This window comes from Dermacentor albipictus, chromosome 7 (genome assembly GCF_038994185.2).
Source record: "Dermacentor albipictus isolate Rhodes 1998 colony chromosome 7, USDA_Dalb.pri_finalv2, whole genome shotgun sequence".
In the NCBI taxonomy this organism is placed as follows: Eukaryota; Metazoa; Arthropoda; class Arachnida; order Ixodida; family Ixodidae; genus Dermacentor; species Dermacentor albipictus.
The window spans coordinates 30,408,202-30,428,988 of NC_091827.1; the positions used below are offsets into that span (position 1 = coordinate 30,408,202).

Here is a 20,787-nt window from a genome sequence, read left to right on the forward strand (position 1 = left end):
TACGGCGCGCCCGTACAACGCTCTTTGTAAGGAAGGCAGATTATGTTTTCCATGCAAAAGACAGCAGAAATGACCAAGGAATATTTTTGACGACAGACACGATCTATACCTATATGTCTTCCACGCATTCGTCTGTGCTGTCTGCGCTATCTTTTACTGCGCTAAGCTGCTATTTAGTTATTTACTTGTCAATACTGCCAGTCCCATGAGGGACCGTAAAGGAAGAGTGAGCGAGGCATTTGGGATATTGCTGTTGCAAACATCGCGATACCCTCCAATAATCACGGCTCCTTGTAACATCACGTTCGAGGCCTCGGAAACGAAAACGAAGCATTAAAGGAGTACACGAATACACCGATGACTCGAACCGTGAACATATGGCTCTGAAGCGTGCGTTCTATTATTATACTTCCCAACGGTAAGGGCATTCACGCTTAAAAAAAATTCAAAAATAAAAAATAAAATTGCGTTACAAGCTTATTCCGAGTCTACAACCTGGCTGTAACGGGACGCATTAAAAATAGAATGTGAAAATATAAAGATCCTTCTTTCGTATCTGAAATTACGCCTTAAAACTGCCTAGAAATCAACCGCGTAAGAAACACTCTCCTTCAACGTCTCGCATCTCGGTAAAAAAAAAGAAAAGAAAACATTGCTTTATAACCTCACTGCGCTCTGCAAAGTGTTCTTTTAACAGGTCGTAATAGAGGTAGCATAAGATATGAAACTCTCTCTTTACTCATTTATTTATATTATGCCTTAAAAGCACACGAGCAACATAATCAACTGCCGACTTCGTCGTCAGCTTTCGTCCAGTCATTCCTGGCGCAATGTCACGTGACTTCAAGGTCAGCGAGGTAGACTAAGAAGGGCCCATCCCACCTGAAAGTGGATCCTTCTGAAGATTGCTCACTGCATTAGCAATCCTTCGCTATCTTGAAATTTGCGAAATTTTCGCATTTGTGATGAAACACACGCTATCATCACAAATATTGGTCAGTTTTATAATTATTCTGTTACAGTGGTATTTCACCATTTCTACTTGTTTGCTTCCTTTCTCGTTTACGCTTTTACCTATCCAACCACCTTTGACCACCGGTTTCTTAGCCGAAACCTTCGTAGAGTATCAATTACGCTGACTCAGCCTTACCGAGTCCTTTCTGCCCCCATTAGGAACAGTTTCGCAGACGTAATGATATAACGAAGCGAAAGCCGTCGTTATCCGATGAGAATCAATAAAATCAAACGCTCCCAGAGGCGCTAAAAACAAATTCGGCGATATAGTCGAAACCGCCATTTTTCCTCCAGCCACCACCAAACTCTCGGTCGCAAGAGAATCGAGCAAGAGCAAGCAACGAAAACGCGCCGAAAGCGTTGACCCCCCTTCCCCCCCCCCTCATAATTAGCTTCGCACAAAGCCAGCGATTGCGCGCACGTTCCCTGTAAGCGGTGCGTATCGTCGAGGCACCTTCGTGTTGTTGTCGGTTCGAGTAAGAACAAAGGCCAATCGGAGACGAAGACGGAGCCACCGGCAGAATGCAAATGGCGCCCTGCCGCATGAAGAGAAGAACCCGGTGGGCGAAAGTATAACGAGAGAGAGGGAGACGAAGCGAAAGGGGTCCCCTCTTTTTGTCGAGGAGGAGGAAATCGCTCCTAATTGGATGAAAGCTCTTTGGTGTCCGAGGAAGCAAAGGGGGGAGTAGGAGGAAGAAGGGAAGGGGGGGGGGCAAAAGACTGCAATTAGGAGCGCGCGCGGGGGAAGCGGATTGCGAAGAGCTGTAGTGCATGACGTCGAAGTATAAGAGCGGGGTTGACTGGTGTATGTGTGTCTGTGTTAGAGCGAGAGAGAGAGGGGGGGGGAGGGGGATGAAGTCGAAACCCAAAGCTGGCAGAGCGCGTAAGAGCCAAGGAAGAAGAGAGCGGCGACGGGCTGCCGTTAGCCATTTCTACTGCGCTCGCAACCACGACAGAAGGCTTTGAATAGAACAAGGGAGGCGGCGGAGAAAGTATGAAGCAAAGAGGGGGAGGGAGGAAGGGGGTCGCTGATGGGAAGGGTGAGCAAGAGACGGCCATCGCTGTAGACAGAACGACGACCCGGTCAGCCCCAAAGCGTACAACTGAGCGTTCGCTCGTCCGCTAGCGTGCTCTTCGCGCTAATGGTCTTTTGAAGCACTCGCGTTTCGTTCCGCAAACCCCGCTCGGGAATATGGTTCCTCTCTTTCCTCCTCTCCCGGCGAACACTTTCTCTCGTTATCCGCCATCACTGCTGCTGCTGCTGCTCTTCTGGTTTTCTGAGTTGCAACCCTTATACCGCTTCACAAGCGTTGCCCGCCTGGCTATAGGCCTCGTCGTACTTTTGTATATGATACAAATACACGACGAGCAGGAGAGCCGCTAAACAAGTGTCATAACAACAAATGGAAAAGCCTAATGAGAAAGGGATGCAGAAGCGCATAGCCTGGACGAAAGAACGAAATTGGGCTAGTTGATTTGTATATAGCGTGGAGAACAGCGGCAGACGATAGGGCATGAAGACAAAACGGAACACGTTTGATCTATCAACTGGCTATCAGTTATCTTTATCAGTTACCTACGCATACCTTGAAGTATATGCTCGCCTTGAATAGCTATGTATACACAAAAATACATTGTAAAAATAATCGCCACATATCTTAAGGCTGTGCTATGCATAATATGAAGACTAATGCACGATTACTATTACTGTATTCTATTATTATTGGTTGTAAAGGAAGAGAATGAACGAAAAGGGTATGTTCCATTCGTCGACACCGTGAACGCCTAGCTCTAGACTGGCACCAGGCAAAGTAACTTCGGTAAGAGGATAGAAAGACGATGTGCTTTAGACGTATAGTTCTGGAAGCATAGATGAGCGTTGTATAGAAACGTCCCAGCTTCAATACTACAGCTTGCACGATAGTGAAATTTCTACGGTTATGAAACATCGTATCGCCTTGCCCTCCGCTAGCTTCAACCGTATATTGCCGCGTTTGTGCTTTGCTTCCTTCGCTGTCATCGCAAGTGCAGCATAGGAACGCGAGAGACACAAAACTAAAACGCTGTAACTCACTACGTTTCTAACAATCTAAAAAGTGCGACTCTGGGGCAAAACGCCTCGCGTAAATGACCGCAAGAATTCAAGAGAGTACTAAAAACTCAATAACATTATTCCCCCCTGCTCTTTAACTATCCATCTAACTCAACTGAAGAAGTGTCATGCCCTGAAAAGAGCAGGGGGCCCCGAAAGTCGTTTCGCATTTAACGCGTTCCTAATAGACCCACGTGCCTCGACTCACTGCGCCCCCTAGCAGCCGGCAAGAGACGGTCCCCCGTGGCGCAACAACGAACACCTTAACGCCTGTCGTTCCCTGCTTTCTTTATTTCTCCCTCCTCGTCCAGCGCCTCTCGTTTGGGTACGCCTCTCCTACCGAACCGTGCAGTTCGGTGAACCACCCCACACCCGCCTGTGTACGGCTTGTCATTCTCCTACAAGAACCGGGCATCATAAACCGAGGACCAGTGCCGAAGCAGCCCAGCTGCAAGACGACGACCAGACGAGCGTACAACGAGGTCGGGGAACCAAACGGACAACAAAATGAAACCTCCCGTGGCAATGACACTTCGCGAACATGAACACCGAAGGCAAGGCGTAAAACAACAAAATGACACCGCGCGCCAGACGGTGTTATGCGAGTGTACGTGCGAAGGTATACTACAGGCGCTGCTGAACAGGATGATCTTTTGGCGAAGTGGAAAGAGGGGAGCTGGTGTGAAGGCGATAGTGATGCCGTCTGGGGGCTGCTGGGAACATACACCTATTTTGATGGCGTCGTAAAAAAAAGAGGAGGGTTGTGCACTTCTTTACACCCGCATCGCTCGGCCGTATAGTTGGTACGTAAGGAAGGCTAACTTTCGATCTGCGCGACGCAGCAGCCCTGGCAGTGGCTGCATACGTAAATGCGGACCAAAAGGCGTAGACTTGCGTCGTCTGCACCGTGTTAGAATATTAGGAGATAATATTCATGCACCGTGGTCGTCTGTAAGGGAGACGCGACAGCAGACGACAAAGACACGTCGGCGATGCGCACAACACTGCAGGCGTCTGCTTATGCGCGCTACGCGAAGCGGAGTCTTTCAGAGCAGTGCTCCCGCTCGACGACAGATGGCGCTAGCTTACCAGCTGCGCGCCAGCGTTCAGGTTTTTATTTTCTCTGCTCTCCAGCTCTCGCACTCCACTTCCTTCGCTCACTTCGTGCAAGACAAATATTGGTGTCTCTATTGATACGCTGTCTACGCTTGTATCGAACCGCAAAATAGCACGTCATTCACTTAGCTGAAGCCACGTAAAGTACATGGCTCAGTAACCGGAGGTCCTGGCAATAGTACATTCCTTCGCGTTCAGGAGCCTTTAAGCGACTTCTCTTGTCTAGCCATAGAACCGACTGAAGAAAGGATCTATTCTCGCGGACAACTTTCTGTGGCAACGAAGGGAAAGCTGCGGAGGCAAAGCGCCCACATGTGAGAGCGCTTCTGAAAAGAGTCCCGTGTTTTCATCCATGTAAGTTTAAGCTGTGGAAGAGAAAAAACCTTATTAGTAATAGTTAAATAAGATAAAACACACCACTGAATGTATAAGTTCACTTATGATGCGGCTTTTCCTTTCCGCGTCTGGGAAAACGCGAAACTGTCGCACGTGAAGCTGCGTGGATTCAGCGTCTGTTCCCAGCAACCAAAAGCACTGTCAAGAGCTGGCGGACTACTCGGCGTCGTAACACATGTGCAGCAGTCACGGGCCCGTAGCTTTCCCTCCATTGCCACAGAAAGTTGTCCGCGAGTACACAGGCCTACATTACTGTAGCGATGAAGTGACTACGAGAACGACTGTACTCCTTACAGTCCTAACCAGTCGATGCAAAATGGAGAATCGGGATCTTCGCCTTCCCCAACCGCTTGACAGAAAAATCCTGGCGCCGCCTTTGATTTCCATTTCTATAGCCACTATTACTTTACACAAGGACGAAATAAAATGTCCACACAACCGCTGATTTGCTTATGCACATATCTTTCTTCTCTTATTGTGTATGAAGTTACAATATTACAGTTACAGTTACAGTTATTGTGTATGAAGTAACAATAGCCAAGCACGGTTAAAGCCCGTGTTGCTGACTTTTCTACCAGATAAGGGAACGCAGTGAACGAGTAGCGCCAAGCGTCCAAGCGCCTACCCTCATCCAACATCCAGCAAGCGTGCTAGATGTTGGGTGTACGCGGTGTACAGTTCAGTCTATAGTTAAAAGGAGCACCAAGCCAGTATTTCTAAACTGATTTCAGCTCCCTTCTGACACGAAGTCCTAGACAATAAAGTTTTGCCAATATAAAAGTCTACATAATGATTCACATGAAATACTTTCTTTTTGGCTACGAATTTGATGATACGTTCAAGTTACGTTAGTTTGAATGCTAATACGGTTGCTGTTATTTTTTTTAAAGAGCGAACTGTGCTGTAACAGCACAGATGTCACTATAGCGGAACTGTGCGAAACTGTACAAAACAGAAACTTTACTTCACATACTGAACAAAGTTCTGGCATTATCAGTAAAAACAAAATACGATTACGCCTAGCGCTAGTCCCAGTGGGAATTTTCTTCCGGACCGACGAAACCCGATATTTCCGACCGCGCCGAGTTCCCACAAGCCTGCGGGAACCGCGCGCCCCTAAAGAAGTATTGGTGACAAGATACAATAACGGCGATTGAAGAAGTGAGGGAAACGAGAGAAGCGACTCAGACCGGGGTCCCCGCGCTAAGGGGGGGAGAGTTCGTTAGCGGCGGCTAGGATGAAACTGTATACGAAGCACATTCAAGAGGCAGACGTCGCCACGTGCTTGCACGGCCGCGCGGCCGGAGTATTGGGTGACACCAACCGCAATCGTCCCGCTGGGACCGGCTGGGACTGGGGCAAGAGAAAAAAAAAAGTTTCAGTGGATGCCGTAGGGTAAGTCCATTATAGCACTGCCTATGGTTGTTTAACGTTGAGTCTGTTGCCCCGGCTGTACAACAGCATCGGCCTGGAAGGAAGGCGTGTCCTTAAGATGCGTCAGAGGAGGCATAGCGAAAAAGAAAGGAGGGGGGGGGGGGTTCGTATGTGGAACACCCCTGATCAGCGTTTTATACCTCGCCGGAGGCTGAGTGAATGTACTCCACAAGGGAAGTACGAAGACTCGCGTAAGCGGAGTAAAACGCGGTACGGTTAATGCAGCTAATGCGCCGTAAAATACGGAGTCCTTGGCCCTTGCTTCGTTTCTTCGAAGTATACCATTTGCGACCGCTTTCCCCACAAATCTGAGCCAACTACATATAGCCAGTACCATTTCCCACCGCTGAACGTCGATTTTGTCATCGCTCCCGGCACTGCTTTAAGGTCATTTCTCGTCAAATCAAATAATTTTCGTTTTCTTTTTTTCACTTTGAAGCAAAAACGACAGGGCATCCACTGAAAACTGCTATGACAAGCGTTGCAAGGTAACTCCTCATGAAGAGCGCTATTTCCTGCGGTTTCTGACAGTTGTTAGAAAATTACTGGTTAAAAGATTTATTGCATTACATGTACTATTCCAATCAGTTTGGGGCAAACCTTTAGAAACATCCCTGCTGATAATGAAGTGTGCCGTCTGCCATCGCTTCTGGCACTAGTTTAAGAAGTCACAACTTCCATGAGACGGCAATTCCGCTGCATCCCCCCCTCCTCCTCCCCAGAAGAGCTAGTTGCGCACGGCGATGCAGCCACGCACAGATGCTAACGCGACGTTTCGGTTCCCGCTTTCTACCGCTTTCTCGAACTACCGCGACGTCAGCGCCAGCCTACGCCGCGGCCGGTGCTGACTCACTCACTGCGTGCACATCACCCCCGCATGCGGCGCGAGCGAACGAACGAACGGAGGAACGCCGGGGGAACGCCGCTGAGGCCGCGAAGCAAAGCCTCGCGTCTCTCTGGAGTGCCATTAATCATTCCCGGGTCTCCGGCGTCTATCGAACGTCCGGCGAGGAGAGACACGCGTGCGGGGAGAGGGGAGGAGAGGGGAGGGGGGGAGACCCTGGAGTAACATTAACGAGGCCGAGACAGTGCGGCGACGGACGCGTGGTGCGGAAAGGCAGACAGAATAACAAGGCGCGGAGGAGAAATGGAGGAGAGGGGGGGGGGGGTGTTCGGGAAAGAAATGAGGGAGATGGCGGATAAGGAATGCGCCACAAGGGCGGGGGGGGGGGGAGGAGGCAGGCAAAAAAAGAAACTACAGGAAATTGCTGGGCACGGATCTTTGGCTGCGATTTTTTTTTTTTTCGGGAGGGTTTGGTCACCAGACCGAGAACGGTGAAATCGCTGAAAAGGTCTTTGCTGCTTGTAGCACTGCTCGACACAGCGTGTGGGACGTGTGTAACGGCGCTTTAACTTGTCTGAGATGGCTACCTCTTTCTTCTTACTTTTCACTTCATATCTAACCCTTCGTTTCCCTTTGCCTAGTAAAGGGTACAGCCAACCGAAGGCTTGCCTCTAGTTAACCTCTCCGGATTTCTCCTCCACGTCTACGCCACCTTACACCTTATCTTCCATTGGGAATGGTCGGCCATAAGTGGTCTTCGGGCACAGGCTTGTGGCTACCGGTCCATGACCTTCCATTTTACGAACAGCTAACTGTCCCGAGACAGTAAGGTCGAGAATTGCGCCTCTTTTGATGAGAGCCCCGGGAAAATGCCGTAAAGACCCAGCGCTGTCCTGATCCAGCAGTGGGCGTTTCCCGGCACCAGTCGATGTAGAGAATGTAAATACTGGTCCTTTGCAAAATGCTCCCACCAGAAGCAGGTGCGCAAGGTAGCCAGCGATATACATTCCGCTTTTTCACTATAGTCGCAATAATTGATCTGTCGACGAACATAATTTGTTTTTCTTTTTTGTACAGTGAGCTTTAGAGGTCAGATGACTAAGCTACGAAGATTCACTGGCCTCGTTCGTTGGGCAGTCGCATTTAATGTGAGACGTGTTTTACTCAGGTTCGCATGGACGAAGTGTTGAAATATAGAGATTTCTGTCTGTCGACACGAGGTGTCGTCAATTGACCTAATATACTGCAGTCTCAATGGAATACTAGGGCAGGATACATTGAGAGGGCAAAAATTGGTGCGATGAACGTAAGAGGAGTTTGGAAGACTCGTGGTGCCTAAGTGCATATCAATATAGGGAGTTAGTTTTTATTTATCTTATCTATAATGCTGAAAACGCGATGAGGGTGAATTTACAACTGCAACGTCTTTGAAAATTGGCAGTCGAATCGGCAACTTCGAATAATAATTCGTAAATCGTCACACCCCGGTGTGACCATGCGCATATTAAATATAGTAAGGAGTTGAAACTGGAACATGTTCGCATAATGCTGCATAAGAACTTGAACTCGGGGCTGCGGGGTTGCGTTGGGGGACGTACCAGCGCGCCCCTTCTCAAGTGAGAATTCCATTCACATCACAATCGCTCATATCACCATCGCTCGTCATCGCCTTCCAAGCGGGTTCCAAATATCTCGGCTTGAACCGTCGAAGCTGTCTTCGTAGCCGTCAAAGTAAGACTGACTTCACTGCTGGCCCGGACTCGGCAGCCTTGGCCAGAAGGCACAAGCGTTCGAATTATTTCCAATGGAGGTACCTCAGGGCCAGAAGCCGGACCGGACTGCGGCCACCGGGAGCGTTAGCACACTACAAAGTGGTCGCCGCAGAGCTCGCGCCAAGGGGTTCTCGATCGGCATACTCTTCATAGGGGAGAAAGTCCACGGCAAATAGAAGAAAAAGAAACGAAGAAGTGGAAGAAGAAAGAAAGAAACAAGGGGGGAGGAGGGTAGCAGCCCGAGCCAGAGCAGCCAGAGGACGCTCCCTAGCCCGATGCGCCATTATGCTCCGTCTGAGCGGAGATGCGGAGAGTTCCATTCGCCGTCGCTCATAATTCTTCGAAGCACACCTCCCCCCCCCTCCCCCCTCCCCGTGCTCCTTTCTCTACGCTTGCCACCGAAAACCAGCGCCGCGTCCCTTTCCCCCAGCTGCGAAGCGAAGCCACCGCCGACGGCGCACCAACCACCTTTCCGACGGGACGAGACGAGATATATGCACGCCATGGTTACATGGATAGACCGGCTGCCGATTCCATCTATGGAAAAGCCGAGCGTACTTCTCCTTGGGCCTAATTCACAAAGATATTAGTTCTTAAGTGCTCTTTGCTTCTGGATAGGCGGCTTCGCTAGTAATACGTCCAGCGTTAGGATTGGCTGAAATGTTCTCTTCCGAACAGTACTAGCATAAGACGTTTTTGGGAATACAACTTACGTCTACGATAACGCAAAGGGCAGCGCCTTATATTTTCAGACCCGAAATGGCTGTTCCGGGAAAAGAACATAACACCAGCAAAGATCCGCAACGGAATGAAACATGTGTCTGTTAAAGAAAAGATGCGGGCATGACTCGGCACATTCTGATGGAAAGTGTAGATATTCCTTCAGCCAGAACTAAACCGAACGTTCACCTTCCAGAAGCATCGGGCTTAAAAGCTGCTGGGGACGTTTAACTACTCAGCGGTGTAGATAATCAAAGACAACATTAGTATTACTGCTTGGCCCAAACAATGAAACGTTCCTTTCCTTCGACCGCTTCCTAACCTTACGTGAAGCCTCTTTACAGCGAAGGACCAGCGCAGGAAGCAAGCGCACTCTGAAAGCTCCCTTCGCCTGTTCTCACCTAAGGAACGGTTGCCGCATGCCTCGGTTCGACAGAATCTCTTAAAAGCTCAACGCGAACACCATTATTCAATAAAAAAGACGTGTCGTCGCATAATTCTTGAATTAAAGTGCTAATATAGAGACGCGTGTACGTTTTCTTCTAGTTTTGTTTGCTAAACGTAAAAAAAAGCACCACATTATAGCGCAAAACTTGATGTGTTCCAGCAACGCTAGCACGCCGGCGTCATGCAACGCCTAGCAACGCCTAGGAACGCCCATATTCTTACACCGTGGGAACGCCACTCATGCCGAACATGCGAATGAAACGAACGTGCCTGGCAAGACGTACCGTGCTCGCGCTTCTCCGCAGGCGAGCGATAGCGCGCATGCGCAAGCAAACGTCACGTGGCTAAGCAGCGAGGTGAAGCGCTCGTTCAGGGCCAGGAGCGGCTTACGGACGCACGAAGGCAGCTTCGGAGCTACCTTGACGCTGAGGAACCACCAAGGAAGCCTTCACTGAGGGCCCCTCAGTAAGGAAGCTTTCGAAGTGACGACATAAGGTGGGCCTCGCCGCAATGAAGGCTTCCTTACTGAGGTAAGGAAGACTTCATTGTTTGGCCCTATAATAGCAGTGAAAAAGAAGGAGACTGAATCGTCACCGACATAGCTGACTTCATAAGGCAAAGCAGATATAAACCGAATGTCAGTATACGTCATGGCAGCAAGTGAATCGCTCGTACAGGATAGATGGCACTTTGGGGCCAGCCCAATCTAAAGCTTGTATCAGCAGTGATAATTAGCACCACCACCATTATCATCGCCACCATCATCGCAATCATAGTCACGAGTCTGTGCTTGTGGTGTTGCGGTTTTCCATAAGCTGTACTAATTACGGACATACTAAAGCTTGCTAACACTGCTCACCCAGTGTGACCTACTTCTGACTGGATTTATAGGCTATATACTACTCGTTCCCTCTTGGGCCCGCCAACCACCCACAGTTTAGTTTATTTAGATGACGTGTTTAGGGAATTATTTGCTCACATTGATTAATATGGCTTGTCGCCTCGCTTTCCTCGTCTTTCCCTTGAACGCCTGCCCATAAACATGAAAATAACCTCGCATATAAAGGTAGGACACCATACTGTCCAGCAAAACAGATGCTGCTTGAACAGACGACAAATCTAGAATTTATGCAGCCAGGACAGGTTCCAGACAGCGCGGTAAAACTGGTAACGGCTTGCACAGACGAAGCTGAACTCATTTCACTTCGACAATGAGCGAATATCCTGACTGCTTAGATCAACGGCTGAAGTTTGAAAACTGTGGCTTGCAAAGTTTTCTCACAAAGGCCGAATGCATTAAAGGGTCACTGATATGACATTCCCGACCTGTTTATTTTTTTCTTTTTCCGTATAAATGAACGAACAATCACTGAAAAATCCTAGAAGGTATACATAAGCGTCAGAACGCCCTAAATGATTTACTGGATTACTTCATTTTAAGTATCAATATTTTCGGTTTCGATACCAGAAGGAACGCGCGAGGCACTCTTCATATATATATATATATATATATATATATATATATATATATATATATATATATATATATATATATATATATATATTCTTATAAAACAAAGTTAGCAAATACAGTTTACAAAGTATACTTTATCCATCTAATCAGATTAGTGTTTCTTTCAGGGTTCCGTTAAAATGTTCAAAACTACTTTTTTTTTACTCGGATGTGCTAATGTAGGTACCCCTACTCCGTCGCTCGACCCATATCCTGAGCAGTGCGTCTGTTGGCAGAAGGCTGCCCTACCCGGCCGGCTGCACGAAAGAATGCCTTCTCGCTTGGTTCCGAGAGACGCTTTTCTGTTGCTTTCCCTTTTTCTCTCTTCATTCCATTTTTTGCCCCGTGCCCGTCCTTTGGCCCACGTCTGCTTGCACCTTGTGCCCAAACCACCGCACCTTTCATATTCGCAGCTTGCTACCAGTACCACCACCAACGCGGCAAGCCATCTCCGTTTTTTCTGCAGACGCTTCTCAGCCGCACGGCTTCCAAGAACGGGAGCCCCTTTTTTTACGGCTCAAGCACAAAGCTTGAAAATGAGAATGCGTTTGACGCCTCTTATCTTGATGATCACTTTCACACAAGCCTTCTTTAAAGCTACACGGGCACGAAATTTCCGCATTATTCATTAAACACTTCTGTTGGATGCTGGAAAATGTGTAATATATAGGTGCGTATGCCACTGTACTGACAACAACACACAGTTCAGCGACGCTAGTAATAACCGCAATAACCTCTCTGAGCAAACAGCGTCGTCTGCTCAGTTTCGTCTGTCTCAACGGGCTGAGCATGCCTCTCATATCTTCAGCTCTTGGATTACAGTTAGTTGTAGAGGCTCTGAAAACAAAGTACGCTTTCGAAGCGCGCAACGCCACCCCTGTCTCTTCGTGAAAGTACGGGGCGAATTTTGCTTCGCTGCGAGTGGTCGCTGTCGCGGGAGTCTTGCACAGCGACAAGAACACAATAGCAGCGCCGCCTGTTCGACCGAGTAACATCGACGCGACCACCAACGCCTGCAGAACGCCGCACGCTGTCGCACAGCGGGGTGCGAGGGGGGGTTAGACAGGCCTGTCAAGCGGCACCCGGAGACTAATTCATCACAGCCATTACACATTGCACGAGGTCGAGCGGAGCGCGTGGTAGCGGTGGAGGGGGGTGTTGGGAAGCAGACGGAGCGTGCGTGCGTCCGTCTGCAGTGCCGGCACACCACGTAGCAGACGTATGTACTACGTAACAGACGACAGGGGCGGTGGGGCGAAACCGCTAGGCTGGCGGCCGTCCCATGCGTGAGCGTGTTTGTAAAGGGGGCGCTGCGAGCACACCCGCGCGCGGCGTCAGCAACGGGCGACGCCTCGCCAATCAAGCTGCGTATGCACCACCGTTTCCCACACCAACGCGCGCGCGCGTGTCGATCAAAAAAACGAACGAGAAACGCCCCACCCACGCGCATGCTTGTTTCTTTCTGTTTTAATTGACTTCGTTTTTACCTGTGACGTCCGTGGAGTTTCCTACGAAAACTACTAGAGGGAAATGTTGGGCTGCTGTGTCTACGGGAGTGATTGGAAATACATGATATTGTCTAAATTTCGTTCTTTTTTTCTTCAAACAACTTTGTGATCTTGCAAAGTGTCCACTTTAAACAAAATATTGCGTTACAAGTCCAACGATTTCCAGTGATTATTTTAGAGTGAAGCGTTTGAAATTTGTCAATCTAGAAAAATGAAGAGGAATAAAAATAGGTGGAGTAAAAATCAATACCCCCCGTCCTCCGTTTGTAAGGGCTTCTTTGCAGTAACAGAAACTGATCTCAAAGGCCATGCTATCATGTGCTGCAGGCGCCGGAAGCGATTTAAGGAGCCGGAAACTCGTAATGACCGCCTTGTCTTCAATGTCACCTATAACGCAACAAGAACGACTGAAGCCACAAGCATGAAGACGAGAAAAATCCGTGTACCCCCCATCATTCCCTTGGTAGCTCAACGATCGGATCGCCAAAGTTCATTCAAGCAATTTTCGCACTAAGCTATATTGCGTGAGGGGTGCAGGGAGCTGCCGTGCTGTCTCTGTTCCTTTTTTCCTCGTTAGAACGGAAATGACTCGGTGCTTCCGTTGTCTCCTGTCAGTCACGCAAGGCCTGTACAAAAGTACGTCGCACGTCACGTACATGCTCGCCCCACCCCCTCTCCCCTCTCCGTCCTTTCCTTTCGATTCATTCATTACCAGACTTCCATCGCAGCGGGCCATTCACTTCGTGATGTGATAAGTTCACGCCCACGGCCACGCCCTCTTCCGACAGCGGGAGAAAACAGGAGACAAGCTCTGCCATAGCGCGGGGCGTGTGTACAGGCGTCTCACTATACAGTACACTATACCGCTCTATATGGCGCCAGGTCGAACGCGCGTTAAAAGCTGCGTCGAATGATTTTTTTTTTTTTGCCCGGTGCATTCGAAGTGAGTATCGTACAAAATGATCGCGTCAAATGGACGAAATGCGGAGTGTCCCAGCAAACCTGGAGCAACTTCTAAAATCAATAAAGCGAAGCCTTCTGTGCGAATGAAACCAACCCTATCTTGTTAGCAACCTCCCGGTGAAGTATCCGGCTTTTTGTGTTCGTGATATTAAAGGAACACGTGTTCATTAATCATGGAGTAATTCGTACTCATTAATTATCGTAGAGTAATAGTACTCTATAATCATCATAGAGCTAATTGACTTCTACAAGACATCTTGTAGAAGTCTATATAAAGGACCCGGCGCAGAAAATACATCTCCTCTTCTGCAGACGTCTACAAGACGTTCACAATATGTCTTGTAGACATCAGCACACACTTTATGGATGTCTATAGGACTCACAAGACTCTATAAAACTTCTAAATATGGCTATAGAGGTTTATAAGGACCTGCTTACATATTTTGCTTTATATGCAGTTAGACAGTCGGTGCATTGTCTATAGATATCTACAAGATGTCTGTAGACAATACATACTGTCTAACTTCATAAGACTGTTCTGGCCCTGCTCACGCTAGAACACAGTTACCATGCAGCGCAAGTGAGCGAAGACGGCCTTTGTGTGTGCAGATAGCTTAGATAACAACAGATTTCGAAATCACCTCGAACAAAAGCAGACGGTAACAATGCAGAAAATGATTCGTCACGTTCGTGCTCGGAAGAGAGTAAAAGAAAATTTCAGAGATCGAACAAGCCATAGTATTCCAGTAAAGTACCACAGGATCACAGTTTTTCTGACTGTCAACCAATGTAAATATTAAAGCGAGAAAAAAAAAAACGAAGCGCCAGACTTGAAAAGATTCAACAAGAGCCAGCGGGGTGGAACGGGGCGAGGCGGTAATAAAAAGCTGGACGGTCCACTATTAACAGCTTCCCACAATGACCACCGGTCAGCGTCGACGAACGGCCGTTAGTATACACGCGTCCGTCTGAATGCTGTCAATCAAACTTGAATCTTTTTTGACAGCCCATTCAGGTCACGCGCATATAGGATCCCCGAATTTGAGCGCAGCGCCTGCGGCAGCTGACGTCATACGCAGACGCTAACTTCAATATAAAATTTCGGACCGTTAAAGGCATTCTCCTCACACCCGTGAGTGTATTCTCACACAACTGTTAGGTGGGCCGGCAAAAAAGTGCGTGTAGGATAAGGGGGGGAGCAGGCGTAGGAGATTCTTACCATCATTCAGAGTGCGTGCTCTTCCAAACCCAAAACCAAACTGAGCTAATGTGCGTGCAATAAATGGGCTTGCGCACGCAGTCGGCGTGTTCTATAATATGAAACATAGCTACGGAACTGCTACAGATATATTACAGAAATGCTACAAAACTGCTACAAGGATGCTTCAGAACTGCGAGAGAGGCGTTACTGAGACGCCACAAGCAGGCACGCGACAGAACTGCCCCCGAGGTGTTACACGAATGCTGCAGAGACGCAGCAAGAAGGAGGGAAAGAGATAAGTAGAGGGCAAGGAGGTTAACCAGAATAACGTCCGGTTGGCTACCCTACACCAGGGAAACGGAAAAGGGAGACGCAGCAAAACTGCTATATAAGTCCTAGAGAGGTGCTAAGGAGCTGCGACAGATAGAGAGAGAGAGAAATGAAAGGGGAAAGGCCGGGAGGTTAACCAAAGGGAAGATCCGGTTTGCTACCCTACGCTGGGGAGAGAGGAGAGGAGGAGGTAAAGTGATAACAAAGTAGAGATAAAGAAAGAAAGGAGCGTGCGGCAGATACAAAATTGCTACAGATGCTACGGGAACGCTACAGAACTGCTACAGACACCACATCTTACAAAGTTGTGCTACAGAACCGCAACGGACCCGGTCCGCGGACAGCTTGCCAAACCGTCGCTCGGCCCCTTTAACAAGGTCCGCCACTGGCGCGAACGCCCCCGCCTGTTTCCCAGCCACAGGGCTCTCCCCCTTCCCCTCTAAACCCCTTCATCCCTCTTGGGGTCCCTCCCGCGCCGCTTCCCGACGCTTTGTTGTCCTCCCTACAAACACGCGCGTCCTACAGAGCCGGCAAAAGGACAATCCGCTTCGAGGTGAGGCGCAGTCAATTAGGGAGGATTTGCAAGCACACGCTTTGCTCCGAAGCCCACGCTTCTCTCCTCCCTCGACGGCTATTGTTTCTATCGGTCCTTTTTTTGTTGTTCTTCTTTCTTCGCTCTCTCGAGTCTATCCCGTACCCGCGCGCACAGGCCATCCTTGCGTGTCAACAGGATTTTGTCTGGGAGATTTGCGCATGCTCCCGGGTGGAGGCTCCCAACCATACATAGGCGGGCACGAGGCGGCCATAGATTTTTCCTAGAACAAATTACTAGAGAAGACTCAGCCGTTGCGATAGTTAGGCAACCTTGAGGAGGATGTGCATGTAGTACAAGTATTTGTATTATTTTCGCGCTTACAATTTAAGGCGTTCAGGCGGAGTTGCTTATTACGCTTATATCTCATCTTGTCTTTCTAAACTTCAGATCGATAGTTTTCCAAACACAAAAGGGGAATGGGTATCTGCGAAAATGCATGTTCCCGTAAGTAGGTGGTGGGTGTCAACATCAATCGTTCTGCCACAAGTTACATGTACAGTAGATACGCCTGCACATTTTACCAGCATTCATTTCTAGCTTCACAACAGTATGTGTTCTTGCTGGCTTTGTCACACGGCGTTTCGTCGCTGCTTTAGAGGAACGTGCTCCCTGGAAAGACCCCACTGTGTAGTTCGGGGACAATTCTTTCATTTCACTAGCAAACTTCCACAAGCACCAGGAAGCGTAATTTCCTATCGTGGTGCGACAACGCTTTCACCATTATTCTAAAATTTTATCATATGGTTACCGCTCTGCCGTTAGTGATACCTTCAGCTACTGACTGCGCTTTCGGTGTGGGTTGAGAGGCGGGATTAACGATAACAGTAGATCAACAACGCTGTGCTAACATAATAGGCACGAACAATATTCAGGACCAGTTTGCATGTACATGATTCAACAGACTCGAAACCACACTCACGATCCGTGATAAATTCATTACCATGAGTTACTGCATATACTGAAACTTAAACCTCGTCGCACAATGGACGACGATTCCTACTCCACGCTTTTCTGTAACATGCAGCTGGTTCGCGTCGCTGATTGGCTGAGACAAGATCTATACAGCCTTCACTATACGCTGCACGTAGAGGAGTACTTGCCTTTTTTAAAGATCACTGTATTTTCAAAACGCAGTAATCAGTCCCTGTAGAAACTCCTTGTACGAGCTAGAATGATGACAGAACTTCTGGCACAGCCAAACTTCCTGTGCCAGAATGAACGAACTTGCTGCTTACGCGTCCATTATTTACATGCAATAAACAATCACGATACGTAGCCGGCGAATGCAAACAGGAAGCGGAGAAGGTCGCAAGCAATTCCTACTCACCAGTTGTTGACTTGGAGGATGGTGAGTCCGGTGTCCTGGGCCAGCTGCTTTTTCTGGTCTTCGGAGGGATACGGATGCTGCGCAGAGGAGAAGAGAACGTTAGACAGGACTCAGAGGCTGCAACTAGGACAAAGTCATTTCGAAAGACAAAAGACTTTTGAGTTTACGTCACACCTTAAAGATACCGGGACTAGAGGAGATCTACTGTAAAAAAAAACGCTCATGCCGGGGTGTGGCACCCCTCACGAAAAACTATTCAGGCAGTATATAGAAATCCTATAGACGTTGTCATTTTTTTCTTGGGATGGAATAGATTGCTTATATGTACCCTGTGCACATAGAATTTTAAACTTTTATCAAGACATGTCTACAGACTTTATGAATAGACTTATTAACGAGCTTTCTCTAAAGACGGTACGGAAACCTTATGCAGTAAGAAAAGGACAAGTCTATAAGACGGCATATGTAGAGGCGTACAAGAGGTCTAATTGCATATACTGGCACCCGAGATTGAGTTTGACAAGCCTCATGACAGATGAGTACGTATCTCTCTATGAACAGGGACGGTTCCTTGTGGAATGGGATACCCTTTAACTGATTAATAGGAGCGGTCTCGTATACCCAGAAAATCATCGATTGCCCATTATTAGACTCTGCTATTCCTTTTTACCTACTCCGGACAGAAAACCCCTTTGGCTGTTATCAAATATGTGAACTATATATGCGGCCCGACATAATATCGTTTCGGGCGTCTTCCTAAAGTTTTTCCGTAATAATATATGTAAAATATAAGTTACCTTTCCTGTTCTTACCCCCGCATTACGACTTTTGACAGGCAGCGCCATCCATTGCATAGCATCACTTCTATGTAACATTGAAAGGTGACCTATAGTGGCGTATTTCAGAGGCGCAACCCCATCTTGGCGACGGGTTCTAAAAGGGGTGGGGTTAATTCAAAGAACTTTTGAGGTTTATCCATGCGCAACAGATATAAGGCAGCGGGCGGTTCTCTCGAACTGAGTTCTCCTCTCGTCACAAAACAACGCAAGTCAGTTGTACGTAATGCAATAACCACGAAGCGTATACAGCAGAGAAAAGGCAATCGAACACGTCTCTTCTCGTTCCGATGCCAACCCTCGAAGACGATAGGAAGTCGGAAACGGCGTTTTATAAAAAAGCACAGCGGACAATGCGATCGAGACGGCCGCTGTGGGGGAGACTTTCAAATAGCGGAGCAAGGCATCCGCGCCGTCGGTTCGAATCCTTCTGCCGCACGGCTAAGCCCCAATAATAAGGCATAAGACCGCGCCAACCGCAAAGCCTAAACGGCAACCCGAGGCTCAATGGCGCTCCCCAGCCTAAACGTCGACCTTAAGCCTAAGACCGGACTGCTAAGCCTAACTTCGGGGCCACCACCCGCGGGCAGCCCCGCCACAGGCTTGAAGACTAGTAAGTGGGCGTTCATACGCGGTTTTGGATTCTTTTGTTGTTCCATTCACAAACCTTGCCCCCCCCCCCCGCCCTTCCTTCTTCCGTTCCCAAGCTTGAACTTTTTTTTTTGTATACAAGATTAAGCATTCTTGAGGCACCCGTGTTCTTATTTTGAATTTCTCGGGAAGTCACACACGCGTCCACTTCTGTCGCGGTTTGTTTTCTTCGCATTCACTTCCTTTTTTTTTTGCAACGAAGGGAAACAGAGCCATCGGGCGAGGAGTGTAGGGGGCGGCGAGGGTTCGCACTTTGAATGGAAGGCAAGAGTAGGGAGACGGTGCGTACGAAAAGATCAAATTTAGGCGCAGATAAAGCCGAAAGCTGACCGACAGCGTGCGACGAAATCTCGCAGCAAGCGCGAGCGTTCCAGAAAGCAAGAACGAAAGAAAACCGGAGTCCGAAGAATTCGTTGGCGTGGAACGAGGAGGAGCTGATCCTCGGAGATCTGCGCACGCATGCGCAAAAGAAAGAAGGAAAGCGGGGCTAGGGCGTCGTACGTGGAGGGCCGCAGAGCGAAAAGAGCCAAGCGAGAAATTTAAAGAGACAGCATCTAAATATATGCAGATAGGAAAGATGTAAGAGCCACGCCGAGTCGGAGGGAAAACGACAAAGTGTCCCTGCCGGAAAGGTGAACAGCGGGATCTGCAGCATGGGGCGGTGGGGTCCCTTGCAAAGGGAACATCAAAGGCAGAACGAGGGGAGGGAGGCAATGAGGAGGGGAGGAGGGGGCTTGGCGCAAAGGGGACAAACGCTGAACGGGGGAAGGAAAAGGGGCAAGGGGGCAGGAGCAGAAAAAAAAATCGAGCATTCGTGTCCGAAGCGATAAATCTCGTCGGCGTCAAACGGAGCGGCGCAGCCGATACAAAAAGCACTGCTAGCGACGTGAATTGCCCGGCTGCGGGAGGTGGGGGGAAGGTGTGCTTCAACGATGCTACAGGGAGTTTTTTTCGCAGGGGGACCCGGTGGTGGGGGGACCTCAGGTGGTAGAGGTAGTATGAGGAGAGAGAGAGGTAGAGCACAGGGGCGGGGGGAGTTCGGTGTATATGTACTCTGAAGGGGGCCGGTCAGGTTAAGCACAGAGGGCGCCACCGGTGGTGTGGAGGCGAGGAGGCGGAATAGAGGGAGAGATGGTAGACATTCGCACGCAAGCTTGCAGATGTCAGATGTGTGACGAGCCTCCTATCGGGGGCTTCCAAAAGGGCGGTGGTGTTGCGAGTGGCGCGGTAACGCGACGAGGTTGGGAAAGGACGAAACGGAGGGTTTAAGGGGCAGAGGAAGGGGGGGGGGGGGTGAGGGGACAACGGGTCCCGAAAAGAACAGAGGGGCGGGTAAAGAGCAGAAACGAGGGGCGGACAGAAGAACGGGGAATGGGGGGTGTGCAACCCCGAAATTTGCATCCATTGTCGGCACCGGAGTTGGCCGCTGCCGACGCCTTTGGTACGACGCACTCTGTTGAGCCATGCGAGACGGGGGCCGTCCATCAGTCAGTCCGTTTTCGGAGTCACAAGACGCGGACGAAACAGAAAAAAAAATGTGAAAGAAAGGAGAAAAAAAGCAACAACAAAGAATGAAAGCAAGGTGCGTATAAGCTTTGGGGAGGTGAGCAGTGAAGAGCAGTCAGCCAGGCGGAGAAGTCAGTGAGCACGTCACGCGAGATTCGGAATGTGCGGGGCAAGCCTAACCTCCACACGTCCGCTCCAGGACAAAATACCACCTTAAACGAACGTATGCTTGAGATGCGAGAAGGTTCTCTCTGAAGGTGTTTCACGAAATGCACGTGCTTCGCACGTGACCTTCACACGTGACATGTGACATATGCTTACCGCTCTCCGTTCGTCGAGTGCGTATTACGTGCGGCTTTTGCGAAGATTAGTGGGGAGAAAAAAGATTATTCGTGGCCTCGGCGTCCGGAATTGACTAAATCCACTATAGCAGCGACAGAAGCATTCAAGAGTGATTCAAATCGACTTCGAGAACGCTTCAGGACTTTGGATACTTGGCGCACTTGTGGACGGACGCCTCTA

The 20,787-nt window shown here is 49.0% G+C and overlaps 1 protein-coding gene across 6 annotated transcripts in view; it reads right to left on the reverse strand.

The window, feature by feature from the left end:
- Window positions 1–20,787, reverse strand: part of LOC135896389 (homeobox protein Meis1-like) — a 441,556-nt gene that overhangs the window by 42,946 nt on the left and 377,823 nt on the right. For all 6 annotated transcript variants that reach the window (XM_070521828.1, XM_070521829.1, XM_070521826.1 and 3 more), the window contains one exon: window positions 17,273–17,349. In XM_070521828.1, the coding sequence (XP_070377929.1) occupies window positions 17,273–17,349 (77 nt within the window). The remainder of the gene's footprint in view (window positions 1–17,272; window positions 17,350–20,787) is intronic.